This window comes from Haliotis rubra, unplaced genomic scaffold (genome assembly GCF_003918875.1).
Source record: "Haliotis rubra isolate DU_JTF1 unplaced genomic scaffold, ASM391887v1 Scf15, whole genome shotgun sequence".
NCBI lineage: Eukaryota > Metazoa > Mollusca > Gastropoda > Lepetellida > Haliotidae > Haliotis > Haliotis rubra.
The window spans coordinates 1,263,278-1,285,165 of record NW_025765447.1 but is presented as its reverse complement, the minus strand read 5'-3'; the positions used below and the strand labels follow the sequence as shown (position 1 = coordinate 1,285,165).

Genomic DNA, 21,888 nt, shown 5'->3' with positions numbered 1-21,888 from the left:
ACACTGATGGCAGTGTCCTGTAACACTTCAGCTGTTGGTTACCTGTACACCGATAGGCAGTGTCCAGTAACACTTCAGCTGTTGGTTACCTGTACACTGATGGCAGTGTCCTGTAACACTTCAGCTGTTGGTTACCTGTACACCGATAGGCAGTGTCCAGTAACACTTCAGCTGTTGGTTACCTGTACACTGATGGGCAGTGTCCAGTAACACTTCAGCTGTTGGTTACCTGTACACTGATGGGCAGTGTCCAGTAACACTTCAGCTGTTGGTTACCTGTACACTGATGGGCAGTGTCGAGTCACACTTCAGCTGTTGGTTACCTGTACACTGATGGGCAGTGTCCAGTAACACTTCAGCTGTTGGTTACCTGTACACTGATGGGCAGTGTCCAGTCACACTTCAGCTGTGGTTACCTGTACACTGATGGGCAGTTTCCAGTAACACTTCAGCTGTTGGTTACCTGTACACTGATGGGCAGTGTCCAGTAACACTTCAGCTGTTGGTTACCTGTACACTGATGGGCAGTTTCCAGTAACACTTCAGCTGTTGGTTACCTGTACACTGATGGGCAGTGTCCAGTAACACTTCAGCTGTTGGTTACCTGTACACTGATGGGCAGTGTCCAGTAACACTTCAGCTGTTGGTTACCTGTACACTGATGGGCAGTGTCCTGTAACACTTCAGCTGTTGGTTACCTGTACACTGATGGGCAGTGTCCAGTAACACTTCAGCTGTTGGTTACCTGTACACTGATGGGCAGTGTCAAGTAACACTTCAGCTGTTGGTTACCTGTACACTGATGGGCAGTGTCCAGTAACACTTCAGCTGTTGGTTACCTGTACACTGATGGGCAGTGTCCAGTAACACTTCAGCTGTTGGTTACCTGTACACTGATGGGCAGTGTCCAGTAACACTTCAGCTGTTGGTTACCTGTACATTGATGGGCAGTGTCAGTAACACTTCAGCTGTTGGTTACCTGTACACTGATGGGCAGTGTCCAGTAACACTTCAGCTGTTGGTTACCTGTACACTGATGGGCAGTGTCCAGTAACACTTCAGCTGTTGGTTACCTGTACACTGATGGGCAGTGTCCTGTAACACTTCAGCTGTTGGTTACCTGTACACTGATGGGCAGTGTCCTGTAACACTTCAGCTGTTGGTTACCTGTACACTGATGGGCAGTGTCCAGTAACACTTCAGCTGTTGGTTACCTGTACATTGATGGGCAGTGTCCAGTAACACTTCAGCTGTTGGTTACCTGTACACTGATGGGCAGTGTCCAGTAACACTTCAGCTGTTGGTTACCTGTACACTGATGGGCAGTGTCCAGTAACACTTCAGCTGTTGGTTACCTGTACACTGATGGGCAGTGTCCAGTAACACTTCAGCTGTTGGTTACCTGTACATTCTGATGGGCAGTGTCCAGTAACACTTCAGCTGTTGGTTACCTGTACACTGATGGGCAGTGTCCAGTAACACTTCAGCTGTTGGTTACCTGTACACTGATGGGCCGTGTCCAGTAACACTTCAGCTGTTGGTTACCTGTACACTGATGGGCAGTGTCCAGTAACACTTCAGCTGTTGGTTACCTGTACACTTCGATGGGCAGTGTCCAGTAACACTTCAGCTGTTGGTTACCTGTACACTTGATGGGCAGTGTCCAGTAACACTTCAGCTGTTGGTTACCTGTACATTGATGGGCAGTGTCCAGTAACACTTCAGCTGTTGGTTACCTGTACACTGATGGGCAGTGTCCAGTAACACTTCAGCTGTTGGTTACCTGTACACTGATGGGCAGTGTCCAGTAACACTTCAGCTGTTGGTTACCTGTACACTGATGGGCAGTGTCCAGTAACACTTCAGCTGTTGGTTACCTGTACACTGATGGGCAGTGTCCTGTAACACTTCAGCTGTTGGTTACCTGTACACTGATGGGCAGTGTCCTGTAACACTTCAGCTGTTGGTTACCTGTACACTGATGGGCAGTGTCCAGTAACACTTCAGCTGTTGGTTACCTGTACACTGATGGGCAGTGTCCAGTAACACTTCAGCTGTTGGTTACCTGTACACTGATGGGCAGTGTCCAGTAACACTTCAGCTGTTGGTTACCTGTACACTGATGGGCAGTGTCCAGTAACACTTCAGCTGTTGGTTACCTGTACACTGATGGGCAGTGTCCAGTAACACTTCAGCTGTTGGTTACCTGTACACTGATGGGCAGTGTCCAGTAACACTTCAGCTGTTGGTTACCTGTACACTGATGGGCAGTGTCCAGTAACACTTCAGCTGTTGGTTACCTGTACACTGATGGGCCGTGTCCTGTAACACTTCAGCTGTTGGTTACCTGTACACTGATGGGCAGTGTCCAGTAACACTTCAGCTGTTGGTTACCTGTACACTGATGGGCAGTGTCCAGTAACACTTCAGCTGTTGGTTACCTGTACACTGATGGGCAGTGTCCAGTAACACTTCAGCTGTTGGTTACCTGTAATACTGATGGGCAGTGTCAGTAACACTTCAGCTGTTGGTTACCTGTACACTGATGGACAGTGTCCTGTAACACTTCAGCTGTTGGTTACCTGTACACTGATGGGCCGTGTCCAGTAACACTTCAGCTGTTGGTTACCTGTACACTGATGGGCAGTGTCCTGTAACACTTCAGCTGTTGGTTACCTGTACACTGATGGGCAGTGTCCAGTAACACTTCAGCTGTTGGTTACCTGTACACTGATGGGCAGTGTCCTGTAACACTTCAGCTGTTGGTTACCTGTACACTGATGGGCAGTGTCCAGTAACACTTCAGCTGTTGGTTACCTGTACACTGATGGGCAGTTTCCAGTAACACTTCAGCTGTTGGTTACCTGTACACTGATGGGCACTGTCCAGTATCACTTCAGCTGTTGGTTACCTGTACACTGATGGGCAGTGTCCAGTAACACTTCAGCTGTTGGTTACCTGTACACTGATGGGCAGTGTCCAGTAACACTTCAGCTGTTGGTTACCTGTACACTTCGATGGGCAGTGTCCAGTAACACTTCAGCTGTTGGTTACCTGTACACTGATGGGCAGTGTCCTGTAACACTTCAGCTGTTGGTTACCTGTACACTGATGGGCAGTGTCCAGTAACACTTCAGCTGTTGGTTACCTGTACACTGATGGGCAGTGTCCAGTAACACTTCAGCTGTTGGTTACCTGTACACTGATGGGCAGTGTCCAGTAACACTTCAGCTGTTGGTTACCTGTACACTGATGGGCAGTGTCCAGTAACACTTCAGCTGTTGGTTACCTGTACACTGATGGGCAGTGTCCAGTAACACTTCAGCTGTTGGTTACCTGTACACTGATGGGCAGTGTCCATTAACACTTTTATTTGTTTGTTTATTTAAGGCCGCACTCAGCAATATTCCAGCTATTTGACGGCAGTCTGTAAATAATCGAGTCTGGACCAGACAATCCAGTGATCAACATCATGAGCATTGATCTACAATTGGGATACGATGACACGTGTCAACCAAGTCAGCGACTTTGACCACCCGATCCCGTTAGTCGCCTCTTACGACAAGTGTATGCAAGTTGTACAAATGGCGGATGTGCACTATGTGCAGTGTCTAGCAACACCTTTGTTTGCACATTGTGCAAGTGGCGGGACAGTAGAACGTGATTACCATTTACACCTGGCGTCATAACTGATTTTCAAGGATCCATTCCTGCGGTTTTCACATCTGTTTTACCGCCATATAGCTGGAATATTGCTGAGTGCAACCTAAAACTACACTCAGATCTGTTTTGTCTCTGATGCCCAAAGGAATCACCTGATTATCGTGACTTTTGTCTGGCGTTATCGTTTAATATTTACACACCTGTCTTTGGCCATCGCTTAAAATTGTGATTTAAAAAATGAAGCAAAAACTTACGATCTCAAGAGTTGCTTTTTATGGGTAGATGATATAATTCTAACGGATTAACTTAGTAAGTGAGAATCTTCTATTTATGTTTTGGTTGCATGAGAGTCATTGTATTGTTTTGTTACAGAATAGAGGATTAGACCGATTCACTGTCCTGGCACGTGTGGATCAAGACAATATGATCCCGGATAAATATGGAGTCTCAGATTACCATATCCACCTTACACTTATAGTGCGTTTGGCTCAAAAGCGGACCGATGAATTGCAATCTAACTCGAAAACTAATCAACAGAAAATACTCAATGAAACACTGATCAAAATCAAAACGCCAGACCAACTCTGTAAGTTTTTTGCAGAATTTATGTCCTAAAAATAAAAAAGTTGTTTAACAAACTATCATTAAAATATTGACACAGTTCACTATTTGTTACGAGGGGAGGACTACAGAGAAGGGGACAGCCAGGTGTTAGAGAAGTACCGACAAAGTTATTGATTCATTAACCTGTGCTGTGCCGTCTCCATCCTTTCTCGAACACCTGGCTGTCCCTTTCTCTGCACTCCTCCCTCGTAACAAATAGTGAACTGTGTCAATATTTTAATGATAGTTTGTTAAACAACTTTTCTATTTTTAGGACATAAATTCTGCAAAAAAACTTACAGAGTTGGTCTGATGTTTTGATTATGATCAGCGTTTCATTGAGTATTATATGTTTATTAGTTTTCGAGTTAGATTGCAATTCATCGGTCCGCTTTTGAGCCTTCCATATTACATAGACACAATAGTTTCAGTCTCACACGCATTTGACAGGGACACCGGTCTGTTGATGATTTCTCTCTTTAATGAATATATTCATATATGTCATATATTCTACCTTTGTGTGTTTGTCAAATATTCTACCATTGTATGTATGCCATATATCATGTGTTATTTGTTTCAGGGGTCTATATCAGTGTTGAAGAAACTCAGACGGGTAGAGGCATACGAGTGGAGAAGAAAACACGGTAAGTGGCTTTAGATTACAGTGAGTTACAATTTCACATCTAATTATCATACTCAAATACCTAGCTCAGAATGGCAGTTAAAATGGTAAACATCACAACACAGATCAAACTTTAATTAAACCACATCATTAAAGAAATCAAAACCCCAGCTCGTTTCTTTTTAATTAAGCTAAAGATCACATGCAACAAGGTTTAGAACCTCTTAGTTGAACCTACAATTCCTGCAAGGCTACATTGCAGGATCTATACCATCCCCTATTTTCTCTGTCGTAGTAGTCTTCGTAATAGGAATCTAAAATCAAATATCACTTAAAGAACTAAAAAACTTACATTTTATACTTTTATGTGATATTTTCTTTCAGGGTCGCTGTACCTCGCTGAGAAGCAGCAGCAGGAACATGAAGTCCGACTACAGCAGTGGCGGAAGTCCATCCTGCACGAACTGCACGTGCCGTTACGTCAGTCAGTAGAAGACGAAACAGATAACCATGACAACTGGACGCGACGGAAACTTTGTTCTAACACCACAGTTGAGGCACTTGATGTAAACACTTGCAAGTTCTTTGACTCGAAAGTGTGGCAGTTTGGGAAGCCAAGAGATGGAAAAGGGCTGGGGTTTTCCATTATAAATTTACCGGACATCAAATCGAAGAAGCCACTCGGAAGGGTTGATACAAACTTAGATGAGAGTGAAAAACAGCAGCGTCAGCGCATGCGCATGAGAAACGTTTGTAGACCACGAAGTAGCACTGATGAAGATAGTGAGATGACATCAAGTGGTATGTATCTTTTATGGTATGTCATGGTGTGTCAAGCATATAAACACGACGATAGTAAGCGAATGTTATAGTGTGTGAGTGAGTTTTAGCTTTATGCCTCTTTTCGCAACATTCCAGCAATATCACGCCGGGGGAGACCAGAAATGGCCTTCACGCATTGTACCCATGTGGGGAATCGAACCTGGGTTCTCGGCGTGACAAGCGATACTCATTGGTATCATATTGACTTGCCGCTTGTTTCGAACAAAACCTTAAGTCTTCTTCATTGTTGCCGAGCTGTGTCTAAGAAACAGTATGGGCCCTCTCAGTATGGGCGGGGCGGTGGGGTAGCGTAGTGGTTAAAGCGTTCGTTCGTCATGCCGAAGACCCGGGTTCGATTCCCCACATGGGTACAATATGTGAAGCCCATTTCCGGTGTCCCCCGCCGTGATATTGCTGGAATATTGCTAAAGCGGCGTAAAACTAAACTCACTCACTCAGTATGGGCCCTCCGCTTGTTTCTAACTAGCATGATAGCAGGACGTATATCGGATGGTTTTGATGTGGTCGCCTAATGGCTGCGAATTCGGTCCTCGGGCCGAAAACCTGTTCGAATTCCCACATAGGTACATCGGTTGAGCCCATTTCTGGAATTCCCCGCCGTGATATTGCTGGAATATTGTTAAAGGCGATGTAAAACTATTCTCACACTCATAGATCGTAAGCGAATGGCTTTCTTTATGCAGTCATATGAGCTCACAAATGTTCACAAGTAATAACACAAGTCCTAGTCGCCTCGAGTTAGTTACTGGCGGTGGGGTAGCCCAGTGGTTTAAGCGTTCGCTTGACACGCCAAAGTCGCTTGTTTGATTCGAGTTAGTTACTGGCGGTGGGGTAGCCCAGTGGTTTAAGCGTTCGCTTGACACGCCAAAGTCGCTTGTTTGATTCCCCACATGGGTACAATGTGTGAAGCCCACTTCTAGTGTCCCCCGCCGTGATAATCATACTCACTAACTCACTCGCGCACGCGAGTTAACCAGGCTTGTCTGTGTCCGTTTGGCTATGGACAGTTGATGGTTGTATTCAGACACGCAGTGTGCACAACCAAGGTCTTCTTTTCAGGCCCCGGTGGTTCAGTTTACCGTTGATTAACCGTTGTCAAACATGTACAGTTATCACAAGATCAGTACGTATTGAACTCCATGGAAACACCATTTAGACATGGAAACACCATGCACAGTCAATAGAATAAGGTCATCGAGAAATATGTTTGATAAATGACACAAATGTCTTTTTGCTCACTCAGCAATATTCCAGCTATATGGCGGCGGTGTGTATATAACGCAAACCGAAACATGAGTCTCATTAACCAATTCAGACAATGACCTACTTTTCAGCCGATCCGAATTTTCTCGTGTGAAAGTAAAAGGAGACACTACGGTTACACTGAATTTCACTTCCTTGTTTCATAGGAAAATGGAATTTACAAATTGATTTTATTTTTAAGTTTTAAACAATCGTATTTTTATATTTTATGTCGAGGTTTAGGCAGCATGTGGTTAACTAAGACTTCACAGACTGCCCCTGTTAGAAAAGGCCGTACAATGATTCACAATTCATCTGGCTCACTGGTTACACCTGTTATGTATTTTTTGCGCTTATTAAATGTATTTTTGTAATGTACAATGTGATTGATATAATATCAAGGCCGTACCAGACCACCAAACATTTCTAGCGGCAGGACTTCGTTTTGAGATTTCCACGATTTCCATTTGTCAGAGCATTCTGCACGACAGAGCACGCTCCACGACGTGTTTATAAGGATTAGAAGGAGCATAGTGTTGCAATATACAAGTGATAAGATGTATCAAGTAATACTTATTAATATTTATACATCCAGTTGAGTTGGTCTACAAATTCTGGACTGGTCATTGTACTAAGTTGCACAATAGGACGGAACACAGTCAGCAGGAAACGAGACTGTTGTGTAATCAATGCTTTGACTTGATCTGGACCAGACTATCCGATGGTCAACAGCATGAGCATCGATCTACCCAACTGGGATCCGATGACATGTGTCAACCAAGTCAGCAATCCTGACCACCCGTTAGTTGCTGAGGAGCAGTTCTAACCCGGATCTTCACGGATAGATACAGTAACGCTACTGGCGGATCACGCCAATGTTCATTGTGTTCGGAAATATATGAGCACCCTGAATTCTTCAATAGTGTGGGTTCAGCCCGTGTCGCTTTATGGGAGTATGGGGCCACGGGTAAGGTGGGAGGTAGTTGACTGTCGTCTAAAGCGCCACATTCGATATGCAGAGTTGCGTCCCTTACACACTCCACAATCCTATGATTATGATCATTGGTTCGAATCCTGCTTCACGCCTATTATGCTTCCAGGTTTGGCAGAGGATATTGATCATAGTAATATGAAATAATCCTTCACTTCTTAACACAAGTATATTTGCATTGTGCAAGATATTAGAGTGTTCATTATTCAACAACCATACCGGTTCCTGTTGTAGCTCTTGTACCTTTACCCATTTCCGTTCTCCCTCCAGTATGATAACTATATGATGTGAAACAGAACCCTTTAACTCACTCCAGTAACTAAATAATTAATCATAAATGTTTTAGAGCCATTTTGGTAATCATTACATAGCTGGACCCAAAGCAGTGCCCATTTTGAGTGTATCGTCAACATCTGTTCTCATATCACTGATGACACTCGTCACAAACACATGCAAAGGCAAGTCATGTATTAATTTGAACAAACAGCTGTCCAGTAGATATGGTACATGTCTGAATAGGGAGTTACATCGGACTTTATATTTGTCATTGATGCGTTGAACTGTTTGAAAGCTTTACTGAGGCCGGGGCGGTGGGATGAACTAGTGGTTAAAGCGTTCGCTCGTCACGCCGAAGGCCCGGGGTTCGATTCCCCATATGGGTACAATGAGTGAAACCCATTTCTGGTGTCCCACGTCGTGATATTGCTGGAATATTGCTAAAAACGGCGTAAAACCAAATTCACTCACTCACTGAATTTACTGAGGCCGTGGATGCTTTTATGTATCAACCTATCTAGATAGGTATGTGCATTAGACAAACGAGGCGGGGAAGGGAGGTGCATCTGGACGAAATTCCCCCGAATGTATGCATACATGGAGTTTATATTTAGCAAGGAATGAAATGTTTACAGGCAAGAGGGAACCTGACGGCGTCACAAACCCTCGTCGTCAGAGCGTCGTTGAAAGAGAACGCGAGATGATGGGATTCGCCCAGCACGTTCGGACAATCAGTGAGGACCTGGATGCGGGGATCAAACGGAAGGTGAGGAGTAGATTTGTGAGGTGAGTGAGGACCTGGATGTTTGGACTAAAGGTGAGGAGTAGATTTGTGAGGTGAGTGAGGACCTGGATGCTTGGACTAAAGGTGAGGAGTAGATTTGTGAGGTCGTCAGTGAGGTCCTGGATGCTTGGACTGAAGATGAGGAGTAGATTTGTGACGTCATGAGTGTGGACCTGGATGCTTGGACTGAAGATGAGGAGTAGATTTGTGAGGTGAGTGAGGACCTGGATGCTTGGACTGAAGGTGAGGAGTAGATTTGTGAGGTGAGTGAGGACCTGGATGCTTGGACTAAAGGTGAGGAGTAGATTTGTGAGGTGAGTGAGGACCTGGATGCTTGGACTGAAGGTGAGGAGTAGATTTGTGAGGTCGTCAGTGAGGTCCTGGATGTTTGGACTGAAGATGAGGAGTAGATTTGTGACGTCATGAGTGAGGACCTGGATGCTTGGACTGAAGATGAGGACTAGATTTGTGAGGTGAGTGAGGACCTGGATGCTTGGACTGAAGGTGAGGAGTAGATTTGTGAGGTGAGTGAGGACCTGGATGCTTGGACTAAAGGTGAGGAGTAGATTTGTGACGTCGTCAGTGAGGACCTGGATGTTTGGAAGGAAGGTGAGGAGTAGATTTGTGAGGTGAGTGAGGAACTGGATGCTTGGACGAAAGGTGAGGAGTAGATTTGTGAGGTGAGTGAGGACCTGGATGCTTGGACTGAATGTGAGGAGTAGATTTGTGACGTCGTCAGTGAGGACCTGGATGCTTGGACGAAAGGTGAGGAGTAGATTTGTGAGGTCAGTGGGGACCTGGATGCTTGGACTAAAGGTGAGTAGTAGATTTGTGACGTCGTCAGTGAGGTCCTGGATGCTTGGACTGAAAGTGAGGAGTAGATTTGTGAGGTCGTGAGTGAGGTCCTGGATGCTTGGACTGAAGATGAGGAGTAGATTTGTGACGTCATGAGTGAGGACCTGGATGCTTGGACTGAAGATGAGGAGGATTTGTGACCTGGATGCTTGGACTGAAGGTGAGAGAGTGAGGAGATTTGTGAGGACCTGGATGAGGTGAGTGTGAGGACCTGGATGCTTGGACTGAAGGGTGAGGAGTAGATTTGTGTGAGGTGAGTGAGGACCTGGATGCTTGGACTGAAAGGTGAGGAGTAGATTTGTGAGGTGAGGAGGATCGCCGCCAGTGAGGACCTGGATGCTTGGACTGAAAGGTGAGGAGTAGATTTTGTGAGGTCGTGAGTGAGGACCTGGATGCTTGGACAAAAGGTGAGGAGTAGATTTGTGAGGTGAGTGAGGACCTGGATGCTTGGACTGAAGGTGAGGGAAGTAGATTTGTGACGTCGTCAGTGAGGACCTGGTTTGGACGGAAGGTGAGGAGGTGAGGTGAGTGAGGACCTGGATGCTTGGACTAAAGGTGAGTAGTAGATTTGTGACGTCGTCAGTGAGGACCTGGATGTTTGGACGGAAAGGAGTAGATTTGTGAGGTGAGTGAGGATTTGTGGACTAAAGGTGAGGAGTAGAGTAGATTTGTGAGGTGAGTGAGGACCCGAGGACCTGGATGACTTGACCTGGATTTGGACGATTTGTGAGGTGAGAGAGGATGAGGACTAAAGGTGAGGATTTGTGTTGAGGAGGACCTGAGTGAGTGAGGACCTGGATGCTTGGACTAAAGGTGAGGTGAGTAGATTTGTGAGGTGAGGAGAGGACCTGGATGACTTGGACTAAAGGTGAGGAGTAGATTTGTGAGGTGAGTGAGGACCTGGATGTTTGGACTGAAGGTGAGGAGTAGATTTGTGAGGTGAGTGAGGACCTGGATGTTTGGACTGAAGGTGAGGAGTAGATTTGTGAGGTGAGTGAGGACCTGGATGCTTGGACTAAAGGTGAGGAGTAGATTTGTGAGGTGAGTGAGGACCTGGATGCTTGGACTGAAAGGTGAGGAGTAGATTTGTGAGGTGAGTGAGGACCTGGATGTTTGGACTAAAAGGTGAGGAGTAGATTTGTGACGTCGTCAGTGAGGACCTGGATGTTTGGACTAAAGGTGAGGAGTAGATTTGTGAGGTGAGTGAGGACCTGGATGTTTGGACTAAAGGTGAGGAGTAGATTTGTGAGGTGAGTGAGGACCTGGATGTTTGGACTGAAAGGTGAGGAGTAGATTTGTGAGGTGAGTGAGGACCCTGGATGCTTGGACTAAAGGTGAGGAGTAGATTTGTGAGGTCATCAGTGAGTGAACCTGGATGCTTGGACTGAAGGTGAGGGTGAGTAGATTTGACTAGGTGAGGTGAGTGAGGACCTGGATGCTTGGACTAAAGGTGAGGAGTAGATTTGTGACGTCATCAGTGAGAACCTGGATGTTTGGACTAAAGGTGAGGAGTAGATTTGTGAGGTGAGTGAGGACCTGGATGCTTGGACTAAAGGTGAGGAGTAGATTTGTGAGGTGAGTGAGGACCTGGATGTTTGGACTAAAGGTGAGGAGTAGATTTGTGAGGTGAGTGAGGACCTGGATGTTTGGACTAAAGGTGAGGAGTAGATTTGTGAGGTGAGTGAGGACCTGGATGTTTGGACTGAAAGGTGAGGAGTAGAATTTGTGAGGTGAGTGAGGACCTGGATGTTTGGACTAAAGGTGAGGAGTAGATTTGTGAGGTCATGAGTGAGGACCTGGATGTTTTGGACTAAAAGGTGAGGAGTAGATTTGTGAGGTGTGAGTGAGGGACCTGGATGTTTGGACTAAAGGTGAGGAGTAGGATTTGTGAGGTGAGTGAGGACCTGGATGTTTGGACTAAAGGTGAGGAGTAGATTTGTGAGGTGAGTGAGGACCTGGATGTTTGGACTGAGGAGTAGATGTGAGGAGTAGGATTTGTGAGGTGAGTGAGGACCTGGATGTTTGGACTAAAGGTGAGGAGTAGATTTGTGAGGTGAGTGAGGACCTGGATGTTTGGACTAAAGGTGAGGAGTAGATTTGTGAGGTGAGTGAGGACCTGGATGTTTGGACTGAAGATGAGGAGTACATTTGTGAGGTGAGTGAGGACCTGGATGTTTGGACTAAAGGTGAGGAGAAGATTTGTGAGGTCATGAGTGAGGACCTGGATGTTTTGACTAAAGGTGAGGAGTAGATTTGTGAGGTGAGTGAGGACCTGAATGTTTGGACTAAAGGTGAGGAGTAGATTTGTGAGGTGAATGAGGACCTGGATGTTTGGACTAAAGGTGAGGAGTAGATTTGTGAGGTGAGTGAGGACCTGGATGTTTGGACTGAAGATGAGGAGTAGATTTGTGAGGTGAGTGAGGACCTGGATGTTTGGACTGAAGATGAGGAGTAGATTTGTGAGGTGAGTGAGGACCTGGATGTTTGGACTAAAGGTGAGGAGTAGATTTGTGAGGTGAGTGAGGACCTGCATGTTTGGGCTGAAGATGAGGAGTAGATTTGTGAGGTCATGAGTGAGGACCTGGATGTTTGGACTACAGGTCAGGAGTAGATTTGTGAGGTGAGTGAGGACCTGCATGTTTGGACTGAAGATGAGGAGTAGATTTGTGAGGTCATGAGTGAGGACCTGGATGCTTGGACTAAAGGTGAGGAGTAGATTTGTGAGGTGAGTGAGGACCTGGATGTTAGGACTGAAGGTGAGGAGTAGATTTGTGAGGTGAGTGAGGACCTGGATGTTTGGACTGAAGATGAGGAGTAGATTTGTGAGGTCATGAGTGAGGACCTGGATGCTTGGACTGAAGGTGAGGAGTAGATTTGTGAGGTGAGTGAGGACCTGGATGTTTGGACTGAAGATGAGGAGTAGATTTGTGAGGTGAGTGAGGACCTGGATGCTTGGACTGAAGATGAGGAGTAGATTTGTGAGGTCATGAGTGAGGACCTGGATGTTTGGACTAAAGGTGAGGAGTAGATTTGTGAGGTGAGTGAGGACCTGGATGTTTGGACTATAGGTGAGGAGTAGATTTGTGAGGTGAGTGAGGACCTGGATGCTTGGACTGAAGATGAGGAGTAGATTTGTGAGGTCATGAGTGAGGACCTGGATGTTTGGACTAAAGGTGAGGAGTAGATTTGTGAGGTGAGTGAGGACCTGGATGTTTGGACTGAAGGTGAGGAGTAGATTTGTGAGGTCATGAGTGAGGACGTGGATGCTTGGACTGAAGGTGAGGAGTAGATTTGTGAGGTGAGTGAGGACGTGGATGCTTGGACTAAAGGTGAGGAGTAGATTTGTGAGGTGAGTGTGGACCTGGATGCGTGGAGTGAAGGTGAGGAGTAGATTTGTGAGGTGAGTGAGGACCTGGATGCTTGGACTGAAGGTGAGGAGTAGATTTGTGAGGTCATGAGTGAGGACCTGGATGTTTCGACTAAAGGTGAGGAGTAGATTTGTGAGGTGAGTGAGGACCTGGATGTTTGGACTGAAGGTGAGGAGTAGATTTGTGAGGTCAGTGAGGACCAGGATGCTTGGACTGAAGGTGAGGAGTAGAGCCAATGTTGGATTCAAACCCACGATCATATACTTCTGCCATGCCTAAGGGAGGCGACTCTGCAAAAGGAATCACGGCGCCTTGCAAATAGACAACTTGGTTGCCAAAGTCTACAGTGAATCTGCATAATATAGTATTCATGCTGAAATATATTTGTTAAACGTTTTACTTTCATATGCATCTTGCGAATATCAGAGATCCAAATCTCGAACTACTATTGACCTTCACAAACCGATACCAGCTGTGCGGGTTTATGGTACTGTCATGCAAAACTCAATCGACATCGTTTCCGCGCTGAGTCACAACATACCGCTCACAAATTAATCTATTGTTAAAGTAAGCTGTTGATAACAAACATAGAAATAACGCAGAGGCATGTTGATGACGTACCACTGCAGCACGTGCAATCAATCAAAACAGCCCGTGGTGTCACGTGACCGTGTGTCTTTACTCGCCATCTGTGAAATATCAATAGCTCCAGCTTAAACGACGATCGATTCACTTTGTGATCGATTCGTGATAATGATAGCTAACCATAACATTTGAAAAAAGAAGATCCATCTCCATATTCACTAATTGTTCATATGAAGAGGAGATAATGTTCATATTGTACGGGGTTTAAGAGTTTTCAACAAAACGCTTTTTTGTGCATGAGGCTTCATTTGTTCTTTGTGTATGTGATAATAAATTGGACATGATTGAACTTCCAGTTAAGATCGATGAGTTTGCCGTGCGCCTAAGAAAACAGCATGTGTATCGATATGGCATAGGACACTCACGAGATATTTTATACAATATGAAACGGTGTTAAAATGAAGTCTAAGGTTTCAGATATAAATCCTGGTTTGAAAATGATAATTTGACAATTGATTGATGATACATAATTATTTATTCTCATGCTGGTTTGTTGGGGGTGGATATAAGGATATTTCAAAGGCAAGATATTTCTTACAGAAGACTGTAAGCACAATATATAATAGTGGGATCCTTATTGGAATTATGTAAAAATACCGGAATATGTCAATTTATTCCAGTCGTAGAATTATAATACCATTTCAGAGAAACATTACATAACCACAAGATACATGCGTTTTAAAGAATTGACAGCCTGAATGAAATATACATGTGCTAATTACTTTTAATAATGGGCATGTCTTTTAATAATTCCAGTTATACTCTCAGTCATAAGGTTCATATCCATGGTATACACGTGGGGGTGCTGGGCTGATGACGTGGCACACTTTGGTCGATATCCAACAATTTTACTGATGACATATTATTACACGTTCCCGGAATCTTTCAGCCTTATACAGTTGGGGGGTTCGGTGTTAGTTTGGAAACATATCAACCACTGATATTTGAACTTCTAACGAGATATGATTATTATTATTTTCTAATAGAAATGATTATTTGTATTTTTATATTTATGAATAAAATACAGACTATATTACTTTTTTTGTGACTGGAGGTGTAAAATTTTCGCATCCCATAATAATTAGATTTCGTACATGATAGTACATTTCCTAATAACATTATGATTTTCGTTAAATTTCGCCTGGAATTTGTTTAAACGCCTTTTGCAGAAAGATGTGAGTTCAGCCAGCACAGCTGTAAATCATGATGGGTTTAGGTCTGAAAGGAATATACCAAGTGTGCCACGAGGGCAAGGACCGCTATTGGATATAAGTGTTTGAATTGTTTTTCCTTAGAAAGACAGACTTTTGAAAAAACGAAATTGGTGGGTGCTAAATAGAGTGGTTTTGGTTTGCACTTAATAATGAATGGAAGTAATTCAGGGAATAATTAGCCTTTGTAAACGTACACACTAAGGTGTGGCGGCGCCATGTTTTGACTCAATGAAGTACACGACAGCAAGCGTTTGGTGACATGAGTGTTGCTTACGTTCACAATTATGATGATAACGATAATGATGACGAAGACGACAGCGATGATGATGATGATGATGACGAAGACGACAGCGATGATGATGATGATGATGATAACGATAATGATGACGAAGACGACAGCGATGATGATGATGATGATAACGATAATGATGACGAAGACGACAGCGATGATGATGATGATGATGATGATGATGATGATGATGATGATGATGATGATGATGATAACGATAATGATGACGAAGACGACAGCGATGATGATGATGGTGATGGTGATGATGATGAGTGAGTATGGTTTTGCGCCGCTTTTAGCAATATTCCAGCAATATCACGGCGGGGGACACCAGAAATAGGCTTCACACATTGTACCCATGTGGGGAATCGAAATTGGGTCTTCGGCATGACGAGCGGACACTTTAATCACTATAGGCCCTGATGATGATGATGATGATGATGATGATGATGATGATGATGATGATGATGATGATGATGATCTAACGCACGTTTCCAATAGAGGCGATTTCGCTTTCACTCAGTTGTGTGTTTCTGATGTTAAATTATTTTGACATTTTGATAATTTTATGACCTGACATGGCACGATACATGGAACTATCGATTGCGATGTTAAATGTTCTTGGCTTGCCTTTATGCAGAGCACAGTAAGATACATTTACATATATTTCTATTTACGACCAGCTAAGACTATTGATTATTCATGTACGTAAGGATTTCATGATAAAGTCGGTGGCATAACATATACGTCACTCAGTAATTTCCTCGGTGTTCGTTGTCAAGACCTTGGAAATTATAAATGTCATTTTAGACCTTTTGTCTTGTTTAAAATATTTGAGTTTATTTAATTCAAATTAAAAAGTCACATTCACTGTTTATTGTTTAATGCCGCACACAGCAATATTCCACCTATATTGCGGTCTGTAAATGATCGATCGATCATGAGGATCGATTTGATCCCGTTAGTCGCCCTTTACGACAAGCATGGGCTGTGGAAGACCAATTATAACCCGGATCTTCACGGGGTTTTATTCTCCGAGCCATGAGGAGTATATATACTCACTGTGCGATGTATGAGGAGGCGACGCGCCTCAACCGGCTCCACTGAGTTTAGCAGTTTTAGTGCTGTTTTCAGTACTATTGTTATTATGATTATGATTAAATAGGGAAAGCAAGACACATACTTTTCTGAAGGTAACGTGTTTTTATGGAAACCTGTTGATCACTGGATTGTGTGGTCCAAACTCGTTATTTTACAGGCCGCTGCCATATACCTGAAATATTGCTGAGTGCGGCGTTAAACAAACAAACAAACAAACAAACAAACAAACAAATAATTTAATCCTGTTGATTTCAGACAAGACAGTTTAGAATACATCCGCTCGGGTTGCCATTTTGGACCTCATTAGTCAGTTACCATTCATTGTATGTCGTTTTCGAAATATTGTCATCTCCCAACACTAGTGTATACCAGCATCGACCAATCGCCTTGCAGGACCCTGATGACGTCACACCTGCTGACCTCAATCCCGAGTTCGTGAAAGTTGAGACTGTGACGAAAGGCCAAGTGTTTGTAAGTACAGAAACTTAATTTTCAGCAGTGTAAAACCATGTAGCATTTCTCTATACAGAGTTACGCCCCTTTGGCGTGCCAGAGACCTATGTTTGTGGGTTGGAATTTCGGTTCGCGCTGATAATTTTTCCCGGTTTCGCTGCTCGTTGTTTTCGACAAATGTCTAATAAGTACCATATCACTTCGAGCTTTGCATGTTATGTTAACACGACATAACTGAAACACTGCTGAAAGCCGTGTTATTTCTAAAGCACTCAATATTGGGCTCTTGACGACGAGGCGTTCATTACACACGCCTTCACATTTATACATGTTGCCGTATAACTTAATACCTAATATGGAGGTAGAGTGGCGTAGTGGTTAAAGTGTTAAGTCGCTTCGCCGAAAATCTGGGCCCTTAATAGGTACAATGTGTGAAACATGTACTCAGTTAAGAGAAAAAACGCGAATCGCGTAAAACTGTGTTATAGTGGCAATAAGAGATTGTTGTCTACCCATGACAGCATGCAAAGACAACAACGGGAGTTTTTAAAATGAATACACAATTTCTATTTATAAACAGACGTGTTTTGAAATCATGTCAGTAAGATCGTAAAAGATTGCACTTTTTGCAACTTAAAGAGTCATGGGAAATGACATTTCAGTATCGTGTAACGCCTATTTTAGCAGCCACTGTGGTATCATCAGAACACACAACTGTCGGGAATGACTATCTGAGCATCGAACGCACACCACTTCCACTAGATGTATATCTTATTTTATGTAATTGTAATAAAAAAAATGTAATATTTGCGTTTCTTTTGGCTGTCAGTATATAAGGGTATCACCCCAATTGATAAATGTGACCTGTTCTTACTCGTCCAACTCATATACGTTAAGCCTGTGTGACCTGTGTGTGTGACCTGTGGCTGTCTCAGGGCCTGGCCGACCTGCTTCTGGGACGACAGACAAGTTTCTGCGTGGTCAGCAACGGCGCTGACTGCCTGCTCATCAACAAGCAACTGTACATGGATCACGTGACGGATGACCTCGAGCGGAGGACGAGACAACAGGTAACCTAACGCCGGGTTTAAGATTTTAACATATTTGGTATGAGGCCACCGGGAATCAAACCCATGGTTTTCCTCTCTCGGGGCCGACGCTCTGTCCACTAGGCCACCAAGGTGGACAGGTTATAGAAAGGCTTTAATCAGTGTTGTTTATTCACAACATGTTTAATGGGAGGGGGCCCGTGAATTCGAAGATTCAGGTTAGAATTGGTCTCGAAAGAGGCGATTAACGGGATCGGATGGTCAGGCTCGCTGGTTTGGTTGGCACATGTCATTGTATCCCAATTGCTTAGATCGATGGTCATGATGATGATTATTGGGTTGTCTGGCCCAGACTGGATTATTTACAGACCACCGCCATATAGATGGAATATTGCTGAGTGTGGCGTAAAATCACTCACTCTCTAATGAGAGGGAGGCAGATTTATGGCAGTAAGACTATTGTGTAGCGTTTGCTGACGATACATGACAACTGTCATGACCATGTGTCGAATTATGAATAATATCAGCTGATGCAGACACACTAAGGTACGAAATTATTCCTTGCTATTTGCAAGTAAAACATTATGTGATTTTACAAAGATCATATAACATTTAAATCAAAGTTCAACTAAAATGTACTTTAATCTGATACAACTGCAACATCATTCGTTCAAGTATTGAGCTACAGGAACATTTGTGACACTTGTTTTCTATTTAATCAAACTTACCGAACCCCTCTCGTTCGCAAGAAATCTCGATCCGGTTTGATGAACTTTTGAAACAAAAGCGAAAAAACATCTTGAAAACGTAAATATCGAATCCCCGATCACTGTTCGATTTCGATTCCGACTACATAACAAGCATGTGTATACGAAGTATCACGAAACGGTCTTGATACCATCTGTTTGTAAAAAGTTAAGGCTATCCTGCAGCATTTGTTTCACTTAAAACAAACAGATGGCAAACTCATCACCAAGTTCGATTCCCGACATGGGTACAATGTGTGAAGCCCATTTAGTGTGGTCCCCCACCATGATATTGCTAGAATATCTCATAATAACTCACTCACTTACTCTTGCCATGTTTGGGCTTTGCTATTCCGAGGAGAAATTCAGAAAGTAAACTTCGAAATATATTGGTTTAAGTTTTTGCCAGTGTTAATATCATGTACATGTTTCAGCTGTGTCCCTATCCTAGCGAGGAGGCCCTGCAGCGGAGTCTTCAGACCAGCGTTGACTGGAATGCATACAGGGAGGTAACTCTCGCCAACACACTCAAACTCGTTAAACAGAGAAAAACGGGAAGCGTGGCCTGAGACCACAAGGTCGAATACAATATCCGATCTGTTAAAAGAACAAAATGAAAAAGCATCATTATAAAGTTTAAGTCAACCAGTATTCCCCCGTTTATTAGTTAATTTGCTCTCATAGTCTGGTATATGCCCTTTCAGTATGTATAACCTTGCAGAGGAGACCCTTTTACTGGATAATCCTTGCTCCAACAAAACAACGCAATCCAGATTAACGGGTTTCAAGCTAAAAGAGCCATAAGTTGTCAAAGAGTAATTGATTCAATTGCTCGTGATACCTTTACACATATATAAGCAGTGACATTTGTTTTGCATTTATGTTTCCACGAAACGGCAAACCTGTGCGTTCTTCCATTAACAGACTTATACTTCGAGAATGGTTAATAACGAGTGAGTGATTGAGTTTAGTTTTACGCCACTTTTAGCAATATTCCAGCAATATCACGGCGGGTGACACAAGAAATGGGCTTCACACATTGTACCCATGTGGGGAATCGAAAGCGGGTCGAGCGAAAGCGTTAACCACTGGGAAACCCTACCACCCCGGATAATATCAAAATGAGCGGTACTTCTGACAGATGATTGTGCCGAACGATGCCACTGATTTCCTATTGTAGGTAGCACGTGTTAAGTAAGTACTATGAAGGTAGCCTGTGAATTTGTTGGACGATGTATTTATAAGAAATTACTTCAATATAATTTACTCTTTTAGAATTAAAACACGTATATTCCTCCGTATACGCAAAACGTGTTGAAGTCAATTCTCAGAGTTCCTCTTTTTGACCAGTGGGTCATTGATTAAAGCGTTTGTTCGTCACCAATAGACCCCACTTCGATTTCACGTATTGATAATATGTGTCAAGCCAATTTCTAACAGCATGAATTTGTTAGAATGTTGACACAAATGTCGTAGATAAACTAGTCTCCTTCTGAAATGGTTCTTGGTTTGGATTATCAAAGTCCTGAATTCCGAGGTTCCATTGTATGCCAGTTATCAACGTTGAAGCTGCAGAGGAATGCCTCTGAAAGAGCATAACTGTATTTCTACTGTGTAGCATTGTCTCCATTAGTGTGCAGATCAATATACGACAACGCAAGAACGAATTGCATCGAAGTGCAGTGATACATGGATGGTCGCGATATGCAACAGAGTGCAACAGTGTGCAAAACTTCCACCGTTACATATATCAGAGTTACCTGCAAGTGTACGTGTACTCCATCGGTGAAAGTTCAGTGAGAAAATACAACAAATGAGTCAGAATGTGCGCATGTGCATGTGCCGAATTTGCAGATATTTCGTTTAAAGATTCCTTCAGGAATACGTTTGGATTTTTCATGCATCTGAAATTCATAGTATGTGTCAAGTTAGGTCCAACCCCGCCAGACAAACCTTCCCTTATGTTCTGATCGCCGTTACATTCGTTTGAAGTTATCCAACGAATCGACAATTCTTTTGGCTATACCCGGTTGCGCTAAGACGGAACCCAGTCGAATATAATGCCCACAAGGGGGCGCGAGTCGCTATTTGCATTGTCACGGAATAACACGAGTTGGTCACGAATGTATTTCATCTCAGAGCCTCGGTCTATAAAGCTACGTCGAATATAACGTCAATACTTTTAACATAGACTGCAGCGGTGACACTAAACTCGCTTTGTGGAACTGGGCCATCATGCCACGTCTACTGGTATTCCAGCCATGAGACGGCCAAAAGAGATCTCCCCATCTATTTTATATGATTTTCTTTTTCCTAATATACCCATTAGTTTGGACAGATCGAAATGAGATAATAAGTTATGAATTTAATGCTGAATGTTTACTAGTTATGCAATAACATGTGTATTTACGGTTATTAGAGAAGGCAGTTTTCAATGATAAGAAAGTGTATAATATAATGTATTTTATGATAAATATGTATATACAATGGATTGATAAGTTATTGTAAAAGTTGTTTACCAGATTGTTCAATCTTGGTAATATATCAATTTATATTATCCATTAAGAAAGTAGTACATATTTGGTGTTGTATCTTTATTCTTTGATGTTATTTGGGTGAGGTTTTCGGTGGCTTGATTAAAAGATATAAAATATGAAATTGTAGCTGAATGACACTTTAAGCGAACCAGGTGCACCTGTGATTATATTTCCCACTCGGCTTTCCTCGGCAGATGAAGTGATGGACTGATGATGAACTGTTAGTGTTCTGTGCTCTCTACTATTATATATATTGATATGCAAGCCAAACCAGCTGTAAAAACACGTCCGTCCATAACCGATGTTTACTTTGCAGGGCAGTTTATGGTTGGCGTTTGTCATGTAAACATTTCCTGGCACTGATTACATCAGTACTCGACTTGAATGTATTGATAATCCAATAAGTAAAACATCCCGGCTAAAATGTCATTAAAAATGAATAAAGTCAATTTTTAAAACGTAAAACAGTTAAAAATAGTTTTTTCGTTTCTAGTTTTTGGCTTTCTGCAATATTATGGAATTAGGTCTTGTGATGTTCTGAATGCTGAAATGTTGCTACGCATGTTTTCGAATCAGTATAGCTACATACTGTTCTGTTATATAGACT

The 21,888-nt window shown here is 43.2% G+C and overlaps 1 protein-coding gene across 1 annotated transcript in view; it reads left to right on the top strand.

Annotated features, from left to right (window-relative positions):
• The window catches only part of LOC124270147, a 45,713-nt gene extending 25,665 nt beyond the window's left edge, over positions 1–20,048 (top strand). The window contains exons 13-18 of the mRNA XM_046705175.1: positions 4,847–4,910; positions 5,273–5,689; positions 8,876–9,006; positions 16,890–16,967; positions 17,885–18,019; positions 19,179–20,048. Coding sequence (XP_046561131.1) covers positions 4,847–4,910; positions 5,273–5,689; positions 8,876–9,006; positions 16,890–16,967; positions 17,885–18,019; positions 19,179–19,313 — 960 coding nt within the window. The 3' untranslated portion in view covers positions 19,314–20,048. The remainder of the gene's footprint in view (positions 1–4,846; positions 4,911–5,272; positions 5,690–8,875; positions 9,007–16,889; positions 16,968–17,884; positions 18,020–19,178) is intronic.
• The last annotated feature ends 1,840 nt before the right edge of the window (positions 20,049–21,888 follow it).